The 22,506-nt window shown below is 39.1% G+C and overlaps 2 protein-coding genes across 3 annotated transcripts in view; one reads left to right on the forward strand and one right to left on the reverse strand.

Annotated features, from left to right (window-relative positions):
* The first annotated feature begins 1,388 nt into the window (after positions 1-1,388).
* Positions 1,389-13,324, forward strand: CSTA (cystatin A). Its single transcript, XM_036093690.2, has 3 exons — positions 1,389-1,492; positions 9,943-10,044; positions 13,112-13,324. The coding sequence occupies exons 1-3, from the start codon at positions 1,427-1,429 to the stop codon at positions 13,238-13,240; spliced, it is 297 nt and encodes a 98-aa protein (XP_035949583.2). The 5' UTR covers positions 1,389-1,426; the 3' UTR covers positions 13,241-13,324.
* Positions 11,236-22,506, reverse strand: part of MIX23 (mitochondrial matrix import factor 23) — a 37,951-nt gene continuing 26,680 nt past the window's right edge. For both annotated transcript variants that reach the window (XR_013445518.1, XR_013445517.1), the window contains one exon: positions 11,236-12,130. The gene's annotated coding sequence lies outside the window, so the exon portion shown is untranslated. The remainder of the gene's footprint in view (positions 12,131-22,506) is intronic.

A 22,506-nucleotide genomic window follows, 5' to 3' on the forward strand; every position in this document is an offset into this window, starting at 1 on the left:
GTAAAGAATATCTCTGAAGGATACAGAAGCTGGTGACAATAGTCTTTAGAGAATAGAAGGGTGGCTGAGGAATAGAGTGGGTGAAGAATTCCTTATACTGTAAACTCTTTTGTTCCTTTTGAATATTCTTATCATGTGTACATGTTATATATTCCAACAATTGAATAAAATAATGCAGATAAATATTCACATAAAGCAGCAATTTTGCTTCTAGATAATTTCCCTCCAGAAGCTGTCACACATGGACAAAAGGGAAAAAATGCAATATTGTTTATAAGGGTAATAAACTAGAAACAACCAAAGTCTTCATCAGTAGGGGAATAAGTATGTAAAATGTGGAATAGCATATAGTAGTTAGATAGAGAGATTAGATGATAGATAGATGATAGATAGATAGATAGATAGATAGATAGATAGATAGATAGGTGATAGATAGATCAACCTATCATCAAATAACAGTTAAAGGAAATAAACTAGATTGATCTATCTGTGTGTCAACATGGAACAACTCAAAAACATGTTGAGCAGGAAAAAAGCATATATAGAGTATATGTTTAGCATACAACTTAAGTAAATTTTTAAAAACACACTAAGTAAATGTATAAAATGGGCTAGAAGGATATCAAACTCACAGTGTAGTTTACCTCTGTGGAGGGCAAAGCTGGGGGGCGGGGGGTGGGAATGGGAGACTGGTAATATTGCATTTCTTAAAAACAACTACCAAAAAAAAAAAAAGAAAGAAAGAAAGAAAGAAGAAAAAGAAGAAAAGGAAAGGAAAGGAAAGAAAAAAGGGGAAGTAGGTAAGATAAAATGTTAAAAGTTTTAAATCTGGGTGATAGGAATATAGGTGCTTGTTGTTTTACTCTTTGTGTTTTTCTACAGTTCTAGAAATGTAAAAACAAACAAACAAACAGTAAAATACAAATATCCAGCCAAGGTTCTCCAGACAGACACTTTTACTTTCTTTATAAAGTCAAGTAAATTCTAAACAATCAGCCTTGACATTATTAATAAATATACCTTTAAAATATAAAATTTAGTATTAGAGGTTTAAAACAGTGGGAAACTCTGGTCGCGGCTCCAGATTTCGTTCCTCAGATGCACCAGGATGGAATCATTGTCCAAGAGAATGCAGGGAACTCTGAATCCCTGTGATGACGTAGTTGACTCGCTGGGCACACCCATTTGTTCATCCTCAGCACTCATTCTCCCAAATTCCTACTGGCATACTCTGTTGAGGAAGCAGCATGGCTTGCAAGCTTCAAGACATATTCATTTTCCCTGTGCCTTTTTGCTCTTTGTGAAAAAGAAAACCTTCTGGAGGCGGAGCTTATTGAGCAACACCCTCTTTAAAAACCAGAGTCTCCACGCTTCCTTGATCACTTCAGTTCCAGCATCCTGCCTAGCAAAGAAGCAATTAGCCAAAATGATACCTGGAGGCTTAACTGAAGCCAAACCTGCCACTCCAGAAATCCAGGAGATTGTTAACAAGGTGAGTTGGTGTATCTCATGAAAAGGGTTGATCCAAAATCTTGGTTCCTAGATGGGCTGTGTTAAGCGCGTGGGTGAACATGAAAACCAGAAGAACATTGGAAATGTGTGGTTTTGTTCAGGCTTCCTTACAACTAAAAACCTTTTCAGTTGAAACCTCTAATAATCCCAACTATGAGAGTGATCTTGAACAAGTAACACCCCTTCTCTGAGCCTCAGTTTCCCCATTTATAAAAGAATTTATATTGGGTCATCTTTTTTTTTTTTTTTAAGATTTTATTTATTTATTTATTTGAGAGAGAGAGAGAGAGAAACAGCATGAAAGGAGAGAGGGTCAGAGGGAGAAGCAGGCTCCCCACTGAGCCGGGAGCCCGATGTGGGACTCGATCCCAGGACTCCGGGACCATGACCTGAGCCGAAGGCAGTCGCTTAACCAACTGAGCCACCCAGGCGCCCTATTGGGTCATCTTTATAGGCTTACAGTGTATGATTCTAGGATTACTAATTCAGTTTCTGATGAAGCTTCTAATCTTACCAAATGGAGCCAACATGTAATTAAAGCCTGAGGTTGTTAGCAATTTGACAAACTAAACTTCATGTGCTCTGTGTGGAAATTTTTTTAAATGGGTTAAATGAAGAACAATATTGCAAAGACAATCCACTTACAAACTTCCTGCCAATTTGACTAAATAGAAAAAATTTTAGTCTCTTCGTATATAGAAGATGATTAAACTAGTAGGGAAGGGGAGTGACATTGTCTGTGGTGATTCTGAAATTGATTATGGTGAAAACAGAACTCAATGTTTTTAGCAAGTTGATACATTTTTCTAAGTGTTGTTTGATTAGCTATCACCTATATGATAAAATTTTATTATACTGCATATTTTATGAAAGAAAATATATATAAATTACCATTTTAGGTTTGTAAATTGTTGCCCTATTTTCTTGTATCATTCTTCGTTTTTTTCTCTCTGAAACTTCATTCTATGACACTGGCAAACAAGACTGGCCTCTCGTGTAAGTGAAAGAGATAGGATTTCTATGTTAGGGCTCTGGAATGCTCTCTAGAGATGCAATGTCTGGAATTCTATCACTCATTCTTTGGGGATAAATGTTTCCTTTTCAAGAGTTCTTTTAAAAAATAGATACTTTGGAGCTTTTCTTTCTTGCAAAGGGTAATGTTAAGTCATTAATACCTTTATTTGAGGTCAGTATTCTCAAATTTCAATGTACAGGTCAGTATTCGCAAACTTCAATGTACGCATACATTACCTAGGGGGTCTTGTTAAAATGCAGATTCTGACTCAGTAGATATGGCTGGGGTGGGCCTGAGAACCTGCATTTCTAGCCAGCTCCCAGGTGATGCCCATGCTGCTGTCCATGACATCATTGGCCTGCAAATCTGGAGATACATAAATCCAAGAGGTCTATGGGAGATGGGCTTTCTAAAAGCAGAGCACTGGGGGCACCTGGGTGGTACAGTCGGTTGAGCCTCTGACTCTTGGTTTCAGCTCAGGTCATGATCTCAGGGTTCTGAGATTGAGCCCTGCATCAGGCTCCGCGCTCAGCACAGAGTCTGCTTAAGACTCTCTCCCTCTCCCTCTGCCCCTCTCCCTGCTGTCTCTCTCTAAAATAAATAGATAAATCTTTTTAAAAAATAAATAAAAAATGAAAGCAGAGCACTGCAAAAAAATTCTCAATTCTGTTTGTGAGATGAAGATCACACCTCTTGCTCTGCTGATATTGTTAGGGTAAGCTGTAAGGACTACACAAGGTGATGTGCATAACAGTGACTTGAAAACAAGAAAGAAATACGCATAGGTGGGGCATCACAGTTATTCGCTTCAAATTTCTGCCCGAAATTGCCCATGACCCTGGAAGATCCCCCTGAGACTCTCCAGGAACTGGAGCTATAAGGGAGATGGGGAATAACAGAGATTCCATATAGAGTGTGCAGAAAATTTTAAGAAGCCTATCTTGGTTAGCAAGAATAATTTTTTTAGTAAGAAGCTATAAGAAGGGGCGCCTGGGTGGCTCAGTTGGTTAAGCGACTGCCTTCGGCTCAGGTCATGATCCTGGAGTCCCTGGATCGAGTCCCACATCAGGCTCCCTGCTCGGCAGGGAGTCTGCTTCTCCCTCTGACCTTCCCGACCCTCCCCCCTCTCATGCGCTCTCTCTCTCAGTCTCTGTCTCAAATAAATAAATAAAATCTTTAAAAAAAAAAAAAAATTAAAAAAAAAAAAAAAAAAAAAAAAAAAAAAGAAGCTATAAGAAGGCCTTGCATTGTTAAAAACAACCATCTGTGAACCACATCTTAAATTATGAAATTAATTTGAAAGTGTGTTTCTTGCTGCTCACCTCAGGCTCCAACCTGTCGAGGAGGTAGAATGAGAGATAGGTATTAACAATAGCTACATCACTCCAGAAAGTTGCATTGCAGTTGGTCTTCCTAACCCCTGGTGCAGGGAAGGAAATCATCATGTCCATATCTCAGATGAGATTTCAAACTGAGATTCAAAGAGGTTAATATCTGCCTAGTTAAGAAGCTAGCCTATCTTCAGATTTTTGACCACCTGCCTTTTCCTCTATACAGTGGCAGGAACATGGAGAGGCATGTGGGTTGAGGGAAATACATGGTATGGCAAATTGCCTTCTCTGTGAGAGCAGCCAGCCTCAGATTTCAATCAATTTGAGAAATGAATATCAATGAATCATTTCTTGACTATCTCTTAGGTGTCCAGCATTGTGTTAAATGTTATAGAAGATACATAAGGACTTTAAGACATGGCCCCTGCCCTCAAGGGGTTTAGAATCCATTTAGAGAAGTCAAGATAACTGGAACATAATAAAACAATCTCCAATTAGGAACATTTTTTAAATCATAGGTTGGGGACCAGGAAGGACATTAGAGTTTGCCCATCAAAGCTCCTAACTTTCAAGTGAATAATTACTGTGTAGTAGTTCAGCTTCACAGGTATTAAGCTCCCAGTTATCATCTGGCTCCCCTCTCCCAGGAGAACCTTAGGGGACAATTCCCAATTAAGTATTAGAAGGCAGAAGAATGGTCAGTTTAGGAAGCACTTTCCCATCAATGATAAAATTTATCTCCCTACAAACAACCCCAAGAGGCAGGTATTACCAAAACCACCTGTAGGTGAAGAAATATAATCAACACCTTCTCCAAGATTATAGAATTAGTTAGGTGCCCAGTCAGAGTCAGGTAAATGGGTAAGTGTTGGTAGTCATACACTTAGTATTATCTGAGGTGGTCCCAAGGAAGACCACCACTACCTGTCATTTACCTTGTAATTTTATCCCTTTGATTCTTTAATGTATTCTAATTTTTTTAAAATCACCTGCTAAAATGCAGGTATTCTTAGAGGAGCTGAGGTTTATCAGCTTTCCCTGTCCTTAATAGAGAGCTTCTTATTGGAATGCCAGCTGAAGGAAGAACTCCATTTGGGAAAGAAGGGAAGGAAGGGAAGGCCATCTCATAGAGAGGGGAAAGCATCAAAGGAAAAATGAGAACTGCAGGTTCAAGGAGTTTGAAATGAAAGAGGGAGAAGCCTGGGTGGCTCAGTAGGTTAAGTGTCTGCCTTCAGCTCGGGTCAGGATCCCAGAGTCCTGGGATCGAGTCCTGCATCAGGCTCCCTGCTCAGCGGGAAGCCTGCTTCTCCCTCTGCCTCTGCCTACCACTCCCCTGCTTGTGCTCTCTCTCTCTCTCTCTCTGATAAATAAATGAATAAATAAATAAGTAAACAAATTTATAAAAAAATAAAAGAGGGATGTTGGATGAGGTCAGAAAGAGAAGAAAATCAAACAAAGAGCTTGGGTTTGAGGAGACTTGAACATTTCTGAAGGCAGGAGAAAAGAGTGTCCCCATTCTGAAGATAACGGAGACTGAATGGTAGGTGTGTATCACGTATCACTAAAGGATGCAAATGGTACTTGGGTCCTGAGTACACGTGAAAGAAATCCCGTTTCCCAGGAGTCTCTGTATTACTTGAGGGTCTCTGCTATCCTCTTCTATCCTCTTTTCTTTCTGGGAAGACAAGGTGTCATGAAGAAAAACAACCCTGGTTTCTTCATTCAGAAAACATTATGTACACAGTACTGTGTGAATTGCTATAGGGACAGAAGGGACACAAAGATGGTTCTTTCCTTTAGAGAAATTTACAAAATAGATAGAAGATAAGAGATACACTCAAGGAAATAAAGAGCTATACTTGGCCTAAGAATTGGGATGGTAATTCCAGAGTATGTTTACGTGCAGGAAAGAGCTGTTATTTCAATAATTATTTTCAGAAATGAGGGCTATTATTATGCATGCACAGGTAGATACACACAACACACACACACACACACACACACACACACACACACACACACACACACACACCTAAGTCAAACCTAATTGCTAAATGCCATTCCTGGAATCCACACAGACCATAACACCATACAAACACCCCCTCTGCATATCATCATGGACACCACATCCCAGAGTTTAGCATGTCAGAGCTGTCACTCACCCACACATTTGTGTTCTCTCTGACCATAGCCTCCTCATCAATCACGTCTCCCACTGCCCCACACCCAGAGAACCTGCCATTCAGCCACACCACAATTTTTCAGGCCCTCAACCTCCCATCTTCATCATCAGAACATGCCTAGGCCCACTTGAGTGCTCATCCAGACTGGAACCATGATGGGTGGCTTCATGCACACTTCCACCCCTGATTTCTGTGTATCTCATGAAATTCTGGCATTCCAGTCCTCAATTAGAGATCACTCCCATTGCCACCACTTCCTCTTCAGCTTCTGCTCCAGGTTCAGAGAACTTTGCTCAAGGAAGTTGCAGAACCACAGAAACTCAGTACAAATCTATGAATGCATGCCAGCAAACAACCACAACAGGACCCTAGGGCTGCCAAAACATTCTTTCAGTGACATTCTGTTGGCCCTTTCCTAGAAACCCTGGAGAGGTGGACCTGGGTCTTCTCTCTCCTTGGTTTCTCAATCCCTCCCATCCCCTTGGCCCCTCCAGCCAGTGTCTCAGTTCCTTCTCTTAAAAGATTACAGTCATCTGGTACAAGAACACTCCCAATTTCCTTATCCCTTGCTGGATCTCATTCTTCCCTCCAGTCTAAGACTCTGCCCTTCCTCTCTTACGTGGAGTGCTATCATTTCTTGCATACCAGGTGCCTTGCCCCATACTTGCCCCTTCCCTCAAATACGTAGTCAGATGACAAATGTCTATAAGTCACTTCTCATCAGTCCCACTATACTTTCATGCCATACCCAAACTCTCCTTCCTTACTCTGTAAAACATCCCAAAATATGGCCTACCTATGTTGCCACTATCACCTTTCTATCCATTCTTCTTTAAATTATACATAGTCCAATGTTTCTGCAGAATGATTATAGATAGGGAAAATGCCCTGGTGTTGGGTGCAGCGTGGCTCAAATCCTCAGATCCCAGAGAACTAATAACAACTCACCTAGATTCATGCTCTGCAACCATAAAAATATCTTGAACAGCTCTAGGGTAATTGTATTTTACCAGCTGCTCCTCCCTGAAAGCATCCTTCCCCTGGCTGGGGCCCGAGTAACAAACCCTTACTGTTTCTTCCAGCATCTCAGCCACCACCATGCATGGCAGGCTGGGGAAGGTGAACACCAACTGTGTTCAGCTCAAGGTCTGTCTATGTACCACCAAGTCCCAGACCACCACTCCTAGCTGGCCTCCACCCTCCCAGCACCCATCCCTGGGGGGTCTTTCAGCACCAAGCTGCCTTCTGAAAATTAAGGTTTCACTGACCAGTTCCTTCCTATTCTGCCCCCTTTCCTGCTTCTCCGCGTAGACCTCATCACCCCAGGTTCATAACATCCAACGTTAGAAGAATACCAGTCTGTTCTACTGGCAAGAGAGAGCAAGGTTACAGGTTATAAGTACAGTGAACCTGAAATCACGGCACACAGTCTGACAGGTGCCAGTGCACTTACCAAAACAAACCAGGACATTGGAAATCTGCTCTCTTATGGAAAATTCTGGACTTGTAGACTTCACAGATGCAGTGGAAAGGTTACAGATTTTGATCTACTTTTTAGGACAAACAGAAATAAAATTTTCTGGGGCACCTGGGTGGCTCAGTTGGTTAAGCGACTGCCTTCGGCTCAGGTCATGATCCTGGAGTCCCGGGATCGAGTCCCGCATCGGGCTCCCTGCTCAGCAGGGAGTCTGCTTCTCTCTCTGACCCTCCCCCCTCTCATGTGCTCTCTCTCTCTCTCTCATTCTCGCTCTCTCAAATGAATAAATAAAATCTTTTAAAAAAAATTAAAAAAAAGAAATAAAATTTTTTGATATGTGGTAAAACAAACAAACAAACAAACAAACAAAAACATGACCAAAAGACTGGAGACCAGAAGGAATACAGATCATTGCAACAGATAAATCGGATACTTAAATTATCAGGCAAGGGATGGAAAACCTTAAATAACTGTAATTAATAATTTTTCAGCCTTAAGCAGTCATGTTTTCCTCACAGCCTCAGGTCCCTCATTTGTAAAATGAGGTTTAAATAGATAATTTTGGGTTTAGAGATTAACCCTTTCCAACTCAGCTCCTAACTTGACTGGTACCCAGCGTTGGCTCAGAGAGGTTAGACAGGGGAAGCAATAGGACAGTAACTCCTCTCCTTACTTGACTTCTCTCTGCACTCCTGTCTACCTTTTTTCCCTCTTTCCTGCACCCCACCTCTTCCCATTTCTGTTTTTGTTTTTTTTGGGTTTTTTTCCTCCTGATTTTTCTTCTTCCTTTCTCCACTTTGGAGCTTCATTTTCCATCTCAAGAAAGCAATAGCACATTCTTCCCATCTATTCAGAAAGTCACAGGAGAAATAGGTGGTGGTCCATGAGGTGTTGTACCCTCAAAAGTGGTCTGAGAACTCAGAGTTGCAAAAGGTTTACATCTTTGAAAACCAGTTCTGGTACTCAAACCAAGGGGCCAATAGAAAAGGATTCAATACGTCTGCTTACTGATGGGAAGGACTGAGTGGCCATGGGAGAACCTAGATGCACAGGATGCCTGCCTGAAACACGTAAAATGCTTTAGTGAAGGGAAGGGAGGCAACTTCCCAATAAACAAGGCGTATCGAACATACACACCTATTTTCTTTTCCCTCTAAATGATAGGAAGAGATTAGGGGGGAAAGGGCACAAAACCACACATAGAAGGACAACAGGAGATAGGCAAACACCACCTCAGAAATACTGACCAAACCTTGGAAGATGGAAAACAGATAAACGATGGAAAATGAGTGGGCCACTTAGATGGAGCCCAACCATAGAGGGGAGTGATGAGCCAGCAGCAAGCGGATTCATGGTGCAGAATTCCAAAATGGCTCAAGCACTAGCAACGCCAGAAACGTATGAAGATGAGAGAGAGGCATGGGGCTAATGCCAGGAGAACTGATAGCAGATCTGTTTGAGGAGCAGTTAGGCCACCCCCAGATCCTTCCCTTTCACTATCTTCCAAGCTAGCAGAATTCTGGAGATTTACTCTTTTTTTTTTTTTTTTTTAAAGATTTTATTTATTTATTTGCGAGAGAGAGAATGAGAGACAGAGAGCACGAGAGGGAGGAGGGTCAGAGGGAGAAGCAGACTCCCCACTGAGCAGGGAGCCCGATGCGGGACTCGATCCTGGGACTCCAGGATCATGACCTGAGCCGAAGGCAGTCGCTTAACCGACTGAGCCACCCAGGCGCCCCTGGAGATTTACTCTTAACAGAAAGTGAGTCAGAGAGAACACAGTGAAAACTAGAAATATCAGGCTCAGCTGATGGCAGGAGTGAAGGACCGATACTGAAAACTGGTAGATCCAGTAAAAGTTCACATATTGAATTTGAGACTCTCCATTCCCTTGTCATGTCGGGTTCAGGCATGCTGGCACCAAAGCTTGTAATCTCTCTGTAGTAGACAGAATGGTGGCCAATATCCTAATCCCTGAATCCTATAAATGTGCTATCTTACATGGCAAAGGAAATTGCAGATGTGATTAAATCAAGGATCTTGAGATATACTATACTATTTTTGCAACTTTGAGTCTGAAATTACTTCAAAATAAAAAAAAATTTAAGTGAAATAGTAATTATTGCTCTATTTTTATTAATCAAAGACATATATATCAGAGTTTTACTAGTGAAAACGTTACCATATTGTCATATTACCACACTGAGTTGATGCAAATTCAGCCTAAAGCAACAAAATTTAACATTTTAGTTAGCCCATGTAATCTTATTAAAGGTAGATCTTTTCTTTTCCTTGAAATACTGAAAATAGCTCTCGTTATCATGTTTGAGCATCTTTAGAAGCACAAGGTTCCCAGACTTGTAAATCACATAAATGGAGTCCATTATAGCTTTAATAATGTATTTCCTCTTTTCTCTTCTTAAGGTTAAACCTCAGCTTGAAGAAAAAACAAATGAGAGTTACCAAGAATTTGAAGCTGTAGAGTATAAAACTCAAGTGGTTGCTGGAATAAATTACTACATTAAGGTTAGAGTTCAACATCCTTGTTGGGTTCACCTTGGCACTAAAAGATACTGCATTTCCCACTTTATGTGATGTTCCCTGCACCCTTACCATATATTTTGTCCCTTCCGGTTGTCCTAAATGAAGGTGCTTCCCTAGCATGAAATCTCCCAAGTGGTAGACTCTCAAATTTGGCAGATGATGATATATTTATACCATCTGTTTCCTGTGAATTTAGAAAGGTTTCCTATATTGACTCCTTCCAAATTACAATTACAATTTACAAATTACAATTTTCAGAAATTGTATAGAAAGAGATTTCATAATGGTTCCAAGCATGCTCAGTTTGTGGCCATGGCGCTTTTTGTGTGAAGTGAGAGAATATCTCAATTGCCTGAAGGCTTGGAGCTGGACCAGATGCTATCTTGAAGCTTATTCCACTCAAAGCTTTGTGATTCTATGTGTCTAAATTAAATGGATTTTAGAAATGACTTAAAGTAGTTTAAGGTGGGAAAATAATTGAAGCTACTTTTGTCCTTTACACAGCATTTTGATTAATAAAATTTAAATAATTTTTGCAATTTTTAAGTAGATTCAATCTGTGACACTGTAGGTGTAGTTTAAAACAGTGGAGCATTTAAAATAATTTTAAGATTAATTTTATAGCTATATCAATGAATTAAATGATGCACTATCCAGTTCTAATTGAAGAAAATGTTTGCAAAGTTGAGACGGAACCAATTCAACAAGTCAACCATAGGTATTTGAGAACCATCTTCATCCTTTTGTATTGAGATGATAATTCTGATTTAATAAATAATAACAACAGACATTCAAATGTATGTACTTGGATCTTTACAAAACCATTTGACCAAGGCACAGTCTGGCTTATTTCTCTTTAACAATTAACTACTTAAGATATAAAATGTTTAAAAAATGTTTTCAGCAAAAAAATAAAATAACAGGTCCTAACCAGCTCAGCATAGGAAAATTACAACACTGGGTCATGTAAATGAATCAGCCCACTCCTATCAAATTTGAGCTCCTAGTATATGCCAGGTCCCGGGGTGGCCCACATGAATGAGATGTCACCTCATCCTCAGAAAGCAATGACATTGTTTCCTCCTTTCTCAATCTACTTTCTTCACAGCTGAAAAAGAACTTTTTTCCAGTTAAAAATGATTTTGTTCGAAGAGAAGAAACATTCTATCAAAATTGGGATCATTGTTTTAATAATTTACAATTAGTCCAAGTTCATAAATTTCATATATTAACCAGCTCATGTATTTCTTAAACAGCTCATCAGAAAAATTGAAAATTTCATCCCTTAAGACCACCTGCCTGGTTAGATTTCTCCTACTGGATTACAACTCCTGACCCCAGTTCCCTCATTACTTCCTGTCTGTCTAGTTGTTGATCTCTGCTCTGAACTGCTCTCTACATTAAGGTCTTTCTGTCGATGTGACCTTCTCTGTTCTTCTTCAAGTACCTATCGAAAGCCAGGTGGTGGAATAGATGGGGCGCAGGCTTTGGTGTCAGACAGTTCTGGGTTTGAACCCTGGTTCAACTTGTTCCATTAGTCAGTGCCTGTGTGATCACAGCCCCTCATCTTCCCTGAGCCTCAGTGTCTTTATCTGCACAATGCAGATAAAAACCTACTTTGCCAGGTGTTGTGTGAGTAAATGAGCTAGAAATTTACTGAGCACTTACAATGTGCCAGGCTCTGTTCTAAGAGCTGAGCGTGTGTTCTCTCTTTTAATCCTCTCAACAAATCTATGAGATAAGTATGATCATTTCCTCGTGTTACTGATGAGAAAATGGAGGCCCAGGGAGATGGAGTAACTAACAAAGGTCATACAGTTATAGGAGCAGAGCCAGGGTTTGAAGCCAGGTGGTCTGATGCTTAACTACTGGCTGTGCTGCTTCTAATAATGTACGCAAAGGCTGATGTCCTGTTCCAAACGCAGAATAAATGCTTTTAAAAGGTTACGCTGTAGGCGAATCTGGGTGGCTCAGCCGGTTGAGCATCCAACTCTTGATCTCAGCTCAGGTCTTGATCTTAGGCTTGTGAGTTCAGGCCCCACACTGGGTTCCATGCTGGGTGTGGAACCTACATGAAAAAAAATAATAGTTATACTGTAGAGTGAAAAGAACAGCAATGTTGGAGTCTAGATTTAGGTTTTGACTCTGTCACTTATTAGCTAAGAAATTTATGGAAAATTACTTAATCTCTCCTAATCTGCTTCTGCATGTATAAAACTGTCATTGTTCTACCTTTGTTCAGGCCTATAGTAAGAAGTACATAAAATATTCTGTATCATAGCCTCTGAATCATAGTAAACATTTGATAAATGGTATTTGTTAATTAGGAAGGGACATCAGAACATAAAAAATATTATTCTAAGACAAAACTTTTATTGTCCTAACTAAAAACAAAAGTAGAAATTCTCACCATGATAGTCTAGGTCCCAGATTCATGGCCAAACTACCATTTCAATTTTCATACCAATGACTTCCCAGCAAGATCCCTTTACTTTAAAGGGACCCTAGACTGTCCATCCCCTGGTGTCTGCTCAGTCCTATCAGTGGGCATTTATAGTGTAGGTTCTAATATAGATATGGGAACCACACCTCCCAAATTTTCTAGGACAATTCTGATTTTCTCCTCCCTTCTCAAACCATGTGGCAAATAAAGTATCCCAATTTGGAAGTCAAAAAACAGAATCAATAAAGAGACTGTCACTTGTTTTCTTGCTTTGTGCATCTTTGAAAATGAAATGTACTTTCATTTGTGCCCAAGCAGTAGAGAAATTAAAATAAAATAAAATAAAATAAAATAAAATAAAATAAAATAAAATAAAATAAAATAAAATAAATGAAGGGCTTATGCCTCTTGCCATGCCTTTAGCCTGCCCTTTGTCATAAAATAACGTGGTAGGCTTATGAAAATCAAGGGTCTAAGAATGCTGATATAGAAATACTGTTCCTGAAAAGCTTATTTCGGTGTCTTTAAGTCTGTAGATCTTTCACTTGACACAGATCCATCTGAATGAATTTCCTTTTCATTTTTTTTTCTTTTTTTATCTTTTAGGTGCGAGTAGGTGATAATAGTTATATTCACATGAAAGTATTCAAAAGCCTTCCTCAACCAAATCCAACTTTGACACTTACTGGTTACCAGACTGACAAAAGCAAGGACGATGAGATCACAGGCTTTTAGCAGCATGTTCCAAAAGTGGTCTGATACTTTCCACCGGCTACTAACTAATGTTCCCTGCTAATAAATGTAACTATCAATAAGCAAGCATTCCTTTTCAAATAGATTTATTTCTTCAACTATTTCTCTTTCATTGAATTAAATAGTATTTACCTTCTCTTTCTCAAAGTCAATGTTATTGCTTTAGAGTAGGAATTCCATACAAATTGATGTCAATTGGAAATCTTATAGAAATTAGTCAGGCCCAATGCAACTTGCTAAAGGATAAGACCACCACCACCACCCCCATTCCCACCACAGGCAGGCTAGATCATGGGCTATCAGTGCCCTGTGGTAGCAGAGAATCCAATATTCCATCCCTAGCCTGACATTTTAAAATTAAATCAGGTATTTTACAAAGTATATTTATATTTTGAAATAATCTCAAACTTACAGACAAGTTGCAAAAAAACTTTTTTCCCAGACATTTGAGAGTAAGTTACCTACAGTGATGCCCCATCACCAACAAATATTTTAGTGTGCATTTCCTACAAACAAGCATTTTCTCCTGAATAACTGAAATACAACCATCAAAATCAGGAAGTTAACACTGATACATTTACTAACATTTAATCCCCAGACAACATTCACCTTCCCCAAAATGTCTTTTATTGCTAAAAGCTCCAGTCCAAAACCAAGTGTTCTATTTAATTGCCATTTTTCTCTTTTCTAACACTCTATTAAGATATAATTTATATACCATATAATTCACCCAATTATACAATTATACAATTCAATAGTTTTTAGTACATTTAAAAATGTGTGCAACCACCACAGCCAATTTTAGAACATTTTCATCACCTCAAAAAGAAACCCCATACCTTTTAGCTATTATCCCCCATCCTCCTCCACATCTTCACCCCTAAGCAATCACTTATTTATTTACTTTCTGTCTCTAAAGATTTGCCTATTCTAGACATTCCGTATGTATGAAATCACATATGGTTTTTGCAACTGGCTTCTTCCATTTAGCATAATGTTTTGGAGATTCATCTATGTTGTAGCATGTGCTGATATTTTATTCCATTTTATGGTCAAATAATATTCAATTTTATGCATATACTACATTTTGTTCATCCACTTATCTGTTGATGGATATTTGGGTTGCTTTCACCTTTTGACTATTATGGACAATGTATAAACATTTGCACACATTTTATTTATTTATTTTTTGCCCATATATATGTTTTCATTTCTCTTGGGTAGATACCTAAGAGTGAAATTGCTGTTTCATATGGCGACTCTATATGTTTAATTGTTCAAGGAACTTACAGACTGTTTTCCAAAGTAGCTGCACCATTTTACATTCCCACCAGCAGTGTAGGACGGTTTGGATTTCTCCACATCCTGAACACTTGTTATTTTCTGCTTTTTTGAGTCTAGCCATTGTAGTGGGCATGAAGTGGTGTTGTGTTATGGCTTTGATTTGCATTTCCCTGATGACAAATGATGTCAAGCATCCTTCATGATCTTAATACCCATTTGCATATCTTCCTTGGAGAAATGTCTATTCAGATCCTTTGCCCATTTTTAAATCAGGCTATTTGTCTTTATTATTGAGTTGTAAGATTTCTTTGCATATTCTGGATACAAGTCCCTTATCAGATATATGATTTGTAAATATTTTCTCCTCTACTTTCTTTTTACTTTTTGATGCTGTCCTTTGAAGTGTCAAAGTTTTTAATTTTAATGAAATCCAAATTATCTGTTTTGTTTTTTTTTTAAGTTGTTGTACTTTTGGTGTCAGATCTAAGGATCCTTTACCATATCCAAGCACATAATGATTTACTCCTATGTTTTCTTCTAAGAGTTGTGTAGTTTTAATATTTACCTTTAGGTGTTTGATCCCTTTTGAATTAAGTTTCTATTTTGAGTTAATTTTTATAAATAGTATGCAGTAAGGATCCAACTTGATTATTTTGTAAGTGGCTATCTAATTGTTCCACCACCATTTGTTGAAAAGTCTATTCATTTCCACATTGAATGGTCTTGGCATCCTTGTCGAAACATCACAGTCACATAAATTCATTTCTGGATGCTAATTTCTATTCCATTAATCTACATGTCTTCTTTTTTTTAATTTTATTTATTTATTTGAGAGAGAGAGAAAGAGCAAGCATGAGCAGGGGGTAGGGGCAGAGGGAGAAGAAGAAGCAGACTCCCCGCTGAGCTGGGAGCCTGATGTGGGGCTCAATCCCAGGACCCTAGGATCATGACCTAAGTCTAAGGCAGACGCTTAACCGACTGAGCCACCCAGGTGCCCAGTACCACACTTTTCTTGATTACTGTTGCTTTGTAGTAAGTTTTGAAATCAACAAGTATGAATCCTCCAACTTTGTTCTTTTTCAAGAATGTTTTGGTTCTTCTGGCCCTTTGAAATTCTATATGAATATTAGAATCAGCTTATAAATGTCTACAAAGAAGTCAGTTAGGATTCTGATAGGGATTATGTTGAATCTGTAGGTCAATTTGGGAAGTAATGCCATTTTAACAATATTAAACCTTCCATTCCATGAACATGGGATGTTTCCTCAACTATTTACATTTTCTGTAATTTCTTTCGACCGTGTTCCATAGTTTTCAGAGTATAAGTTTTGCACTTATTTGTTAAACTTATTTCTAAGCATTTTATTCTTACGTGTGCTATTGTAAATAAAATTGTTTTCTTAATTTCATTTTGGCTTGTTAATTGCATGTGTATAGAAATGCAATCAATTTTTGTATATTGGTCTTGTATTCTTCAATCTTGCTGTATTTGTTTATTGGTAATTTGTTTCTCGGGATTTTCCTATACAACAAGGTCATGCCATCTGCAGAGAGACAGTTTTACTTCTTCCTGTCTAGTCTGAATATCTTTTATTTCATCCTTAATTACTGTCTAGAACCTCTGGTACAAAGTTAAAAAGAAGTGGTGAGAGTGTATATTATTGTCTTGTTCCTGATCTTAGGGGGAAAGCTTTCAGTCATTTACTATTTAGTATGATGTTAGCTGTGGGGTTTTTGTAGATGCCATTTATCAAGTTGATGACATTTTCTTTTAGTTTTTTAAAATTATGAAAGGCTATTTATTGGATTTTGTCAAATGCCTTTTTTTCTGCATCTTTTTAGATGTTCATGTGGTTTTGCTTTTTGTTTTTTCACTATAGTGCTTTACATTAATTGATTTTTGAATGTTAAACCCTCTTCACATTCCTACAATGAATCCCATTTGGTCATGATATATAATTATTTTTTATGTGCTAGATTTGGTTTGCTAGCATTCTGTTGAGGATTTTTGCATCCATATTCATGAGAGATCTTGATCTGTAGTTTTCTTGTGATGTCTTTGTTTGGTTTTGGTATCTATGTAATACTGGTCTCACTGAATGAGTTGGAAAGTTTTCCTCTCCTACTTTTTGGAAGAATTTGTGTAGAATTGGTATTTACTCTTCTTTAAATGTTTGGTAGAATTCAGCAGTGGAGCTATCTGGGCCTGGGCTTTTCTTTATGGGAAGTTTTTGATTACTAATTTAATCTCTTCACTTGTTATAGGTCTATTTAGATTGACTCTTCTTGAATTGGTTTTTGTATTGTCTTCCTAAAAATATATTCATTCAATCTGTATTATCTATTTTATTGGCATATAATTGTTCATAGTATTCCTTCTTTGGACCTACCTAACAGATTTTGGACTGAATTGTTAGGAAGGAGAGGTAAGGAAGAAGTGGAAGGAAAGGGAAGGAGAAAGGAGAGAAGAAGAGAAAGCAAAAGAGGAAATTTGTTTTAAAGATGCCCTAAATGAGCGTCTGCCTTTGACTCAGGTCATGGTCCCAGAGTTCTGGGATCGAGCCCCACGTCGGGCTCCCTGCTCTGCGGGAAGCCTGCTTCTCCCTCTCCCTCTGCCTCTCCCCCTACGTGTGCTCTCTCTCTGTATCTCTGTGTCTCAAATGAATAAATAAAATCTTAAAAAAAAAAAAAAAAAGATGCCCTAAATAATGTCTCCCTCTGTGTTCTGCACTCTGTTCATCATCCTTTTAGTGCCACTTGTCAATCCCCCTGTCCCCAAATAATAATAGTATATATTAAGTGCTTATTTTATACCAGGTCGTGTTCTAAAGACTTTACACATGTAACTCATTTAATTCCCATAACAACCTCATGAAATAAATATTGTTATTATCCCCTCTTTACAGAAGACTGAGTGTAGAGAGGTTAAGTTACTGCCCAGGACCTCATGGCTAGTTAATAAAGTGAAGATATAATCCCAGGCTATTTGCCTCCAGGACCAATGCTCTTAATTCCTACACTCTACTAACACAAGCTCAGAATTCATTTGCTCAGCTATTCTGACCCCTGTAGGAGGCAAGGGAGAGCTTGAAATAGTGTAGTGATATATATGTATGTAATGACCACTGCTAGATGCTTCATAATAAAGAAACTGTCTTATCCATCTGCCATCAGCTCCTAGCACAGAGATATTAACTTCAATCAATGAACTAAAAGATCTCCACTGGCTGGCTAATATTAATGCCATATGGCTCTTAGGTAACAGAGACTACCAGAAATGATCCCACTGGCCTAATAATCCTTTTCCGAGAAATGCAAACATGGACACAAACATCTGTAGTTATAAACTCAGAGCAGGATATACAAAACTCTATAACCAGATTGATTAGATTTATTTGTACTTTATCCTGATTTTGGTATAGAAGACTGAATATACCACATGTTTAAGAATTAATCTAGTAAGAGACATACAGAACATATGCAAAGACAATTACACACTTCACTGTCAGAAATAAAAGACTTGAATAAATGGATAAACATATCCTGTCACTGGTTAAGTAAACTTCATGTTAGTGAGAACATAGTAGCAAATAGGAATAGGAAAGAAGATCAAGTAATGTGTGCAGTGATTCTCAATCATCCCTGCATATTAGAATCACTTGGTTTATAATTTTTTTAAAAGTCCCAAGTTGGGGAGCATCTGGGTGGCTCTGTAGGTTAAGCGTCTGCCTTTGGCTCAGGTTATGATCCAGTAGTCCCAGAATGGAGCCCTGAGTCGGGCTCTCTGTTCAGTGGGGAGTCTGCTTCCCTCTCTCTCTCAAATAAATAAAATCTTTAAAATAAAATAAAAGTCCCAAGTCGGGCCCCATGCAGACTAATTGAGTAAAAATCTGAGAAAGAGTCTAGATGATTCTAACGTCAGCCAGGGTTGAGTACTAGAGTGATATAAAGGAAAAAGGAGAAAGGTTTAATGGAAATACTTGAATTGAAAATATATTTCAAAACTTAAAATACTACAAAAAATTTCTGATAGTAGGTTAAAAACAGAATAGATGTGTAGGGTAAACCCTGACAGTTGTTTATTTGTTTTGCTTTTGTAATACAAGTGCCTCATTTAAGCTTTGGTGAGGCATCCACTTCAAAGACTCATCCTCTTCCAAGATAACTATCTCAAATAAACACAGCACCAGCCACAGACCAAGTAAAGAACCAAGCCACCTCCCCCAAATGAGGACTCCCTTGTTTTAGAGATCTTGGTTAATTTCGATAACCATCTGGGCCACTTGTTTTCTTTCTCTCTTCCCATGCTTTACATTTCCATTCTTACATTTTAAATTCACCAATAAAGAGTGAGCCCCCAAAGCCCTAGGCCCCCATCTTCCACCCCCAATAAAAACAGAATTCCAGGCCAGGGCAATCTCTTTCTCTCTCCCTGTGACTTCACTTTGTGGGCCCAGGTATGCTATGTAATTTCCAGATCTTGTAAGTAATAATGTTTCCCCTCCAAAGTTTCCTGACAGTTATTGCTTAAGGGCCTAAGGGTGTCTTGCAATCATAGTAAGAACCGCAAGTACTGCTCCAGCCACAACGTTGGTTATTGATAGGCTGAGACCAGCCTAAAACAAGATGATGAAAACAGGAAAAAAAAACCACGTCAAAAAATGTAACCCAAATCTGTTTAGTCCCAGTAAAATAAAAAGTGTGAAAATTATTTTTCATTTACTAAATGTTGTTGAAAAATTACACTATTGTTGAAGATTTACACTATGTTGAGAAATTATTCTTTTTAAAAACAATTTTAATGTGGAAGATAATTTTTTAAAGGGAGTGACATTTTAAAAAATAAGGAAGTGGTATTTGAACAATTAGACTTACTTCCCAAGAACTGTTGGAATTCCAAGAAAAACAAAAAGAAAATAAATCTATAACTGGATAATTGTAGGCTGTCCAGTTGATGGAAAGGGTGTTTGAAAGCTCGTTGGTCATTTAGGGCTTATCCAAATAAAGGGGCAAGTTTCTCCAAAAAAACCCTGCTTTCCTTTACAGTACATTGCAACCAAGGGAAAATTGCATTTCTGAAGCATTTCTCCCCATCAAATTTGAAATGGAATCTGGGAGCATTTGTACATAGAATTTGTAACTCTATCGCAAAAATTGTTTTGTCTAACCCCAAAGAGAGAAACTGAATGTACTCTTGCCTTGCCAAGGTGAAGGACTCAACCCCAGCTGTCTGTCAGGCCCTCCCAAATTCTCTGCCACAGACTGTTTTTAAATAATGACCAGTAATGGGCCAAGTTACAACTCAGAGGGCATGATTCTGCTCAGGGTTGTAGGCAATGCCTTCTCTGTTCTGTCTTGGGAAACAGGTTTCTTCACTTACCTGAGGGAGTGAATCTATGATTTTCTGCCTGGTTTCTTATTTTAGGAGAGAGCCAAAGACTCATCCTGGACCCTGGAGGCTTCTGAGGCTTCCCCTGCTGGAACTTGGTTCAGACACAGTGGGGAGTTTTTCCCAAGAAACTATCCAAGCACATACCTGGTGCTTTAAATGACAGTATGAGGAGGTATTGGATAAGGAAAAAATGTCCTAATGTCAATGGATAGTTTAAATAGGGAGATATCGCTTGGCCACCTGACCCAGTGGGAACGTTCTCGATAGACTCCTTTGGTTCAAGAGAACTTATTTTATGTAATACACAGATTTATCATAAAGATGCATCTGCTTAGGAATCTAGGAAATGTCAAACAACCAGGCCTTGTGAAGGGGGACCCATACAGAACTGGGTCTCAAAGCTGGAGACCCAAGAACCGGAATCCAAGGCAGCTCTAAGAACCTGAGGAACTATGGATGCGGGTTTTTACTCTAGAGCTCTATTATGAATGGGCTCAGCTATTCCCCAAGCAGCTGTCTGCATCTCTGTTTCTGTCCACTTTTGTGCCAGCTCCAACTGGCATTCTTTCTTCTATATAATTTTCCCTGCTTCATGGTGTGCATCCTCACGGGTCCTGCTTTCTCAGAACACTGGACCCTCGTGGCCCCCTCTTGTACCTCATCACCACTTCCTTCAAGCTTCACCCTTCCACTGCTAACTACATCATTTCCTCAGTATTTCTCAGTTCAAAGCCTTGAAGAATTTGATTGTCCAGATCATCTTCTTGCCCCACGACATGTCCTAAGACACTGGCCAACTTAAGGTTAGCAGTTCTTGGGCAGTTGCCCGGCCCTAGTGATGCATAGTACAAAACGGGCTACCAAGGGGTGCTATTTCAGTAGGAGATAAGGGCCAAAGAGTCTTTCCTAGAAAGGGCTGTGGTGTGGCTGGTATATGATCCACATGACAAACACATGGATGGAGGAATGAATGGATGGATGGACAGACAGGAATACTGTGTCCTTAGAGAAGTAAGGCATGATTGATTAGGGGGGAGAGAGAGATTTAATGTAGATTTCACAACTGAGCATAAAAAACCCCCCAAAACAAAAAACCCTCCAAAACAAAAAACCCTCTGCATTGGTTTGTTGCAATATATGAATGAGATCTGACCCAAATCCTTAGGAGCCAAGTAATGAACAGATCCTAGTTGGACTAGCTCTTAATGTCAAGTCATTCTTAGAGAAAGATGAATTTCCCCCAAATTCCTTCATACACTTCTGGCCTGGTGTAGGGCCTGGTCTTTAGCCTTTGCCTATTAGAATTTCCCAAATTTTGTCTCCCAAATATGGCAGTCATGTAAAATACTTAGAATGGTACCTAATTTGTAGTAAGCAATGAACAAATGAGCTATTAGTAGTAGTATACTGTTCGTTCATTGAACATATCATTTGGCTTCATGTAACAGAATCCTAAACATAGAGGCTTAACCAAATAAGTGAACCACTCCTATTATATCCCTCAATGAATAAATTAAAAATCCCTGCCCTCACTTAATAACAAGTTTGGAGACAGACAGCCCGGGGCTGGGATGGCAAACCACAATGCCATCAAGGATCCAGTCTCTTTCTGTCTTTCTGTTCAGCCCTCCTCAACATACAGTTTTTATCTTTGTGTTCATCACCACAGTGAGCAAATAGTCCTCATCCTTCTTGTTCCTAGTGACCCTAATCATACTCCAGGGAGAAAGGGGGAGGAAAGGACAATGCCTCTATCAGGAAAGTTTCCCCCAAATGCCCCAACAGTCTCCTGCTTATAGCTCATTGTCAAAAACTACCTCACTGCTATCTGGGGCTGCAAGGGAAGCTGGGCACACTGATACTATAGACAAAATCAGGATTCTCTTGAGCAGGAAGAGGAAAATGGATATAGGGTAGAAAACTAGCAGCGTCTCAGGCTTAACTATCCCAAGCACTGAGTACTCCACAGTGCCAGCCCTCAAAACCTGGTGGGATAGAGGTAAACCGGCAATTGGAACAGCATGATAAAGACCATGAAAGAGGTGTTCATCATGCAGGCACATAATAAGGACATCTAATTTATATCTGAGAAGTCAGGAAAGGCTTGCTGAAGGAAGTGATAGCTGAGACATGAAGCATGGGTAGGAGTTGGCCACGGCAGAGTGCATGTGCTGAAGTTCAGAGGTAACACTGGGTCTTTTCTGGAAACAGAAGTAGTTTCCTACTAGTGGGGAATAGAGTACATTGTAGAGAGTGATGAGGTTGGAGGCAAACAGGAGCCAGAACACAAAGGACTTCAAAAGCTATTTTAAGAACTTGGTACTTATCCTTGGGGAGAACCCACGGAGTTAAATTTTGCCTGCTACCTTTTAAAATTAGAGTGGAAAAGCCATTCTATCTACAGCAACTATCTTTAAGTGCCAGTGGATTTGCTGTCCTTTCTTAATGCATCAGGAAATCCGCAAATTCACCTAGGCTAAGTCCTCTTCCCTCTTACAGCGATTACCCTCAGCAGGCCACTGCATTCAGAAGCTGGAAGCTATCTTTGCTTAAACCTCATTAACATTTTGTG

This window comes from Halichoerus grypus, chromosome 1 (assembly GCF_964656455.1).
Source record: "Halichoerus grypus chromosome 1, mHalGry1.hap1.1, whole genome shotgun sequence".
In the NCBI taxonomy this organism is placed as follows: domain Eukaryota; kingdom Metazoa; phylum Chordata; class Mammalia; order Carnivora; family Phocidae; genus Halichoerus; species Halichoerus grypus.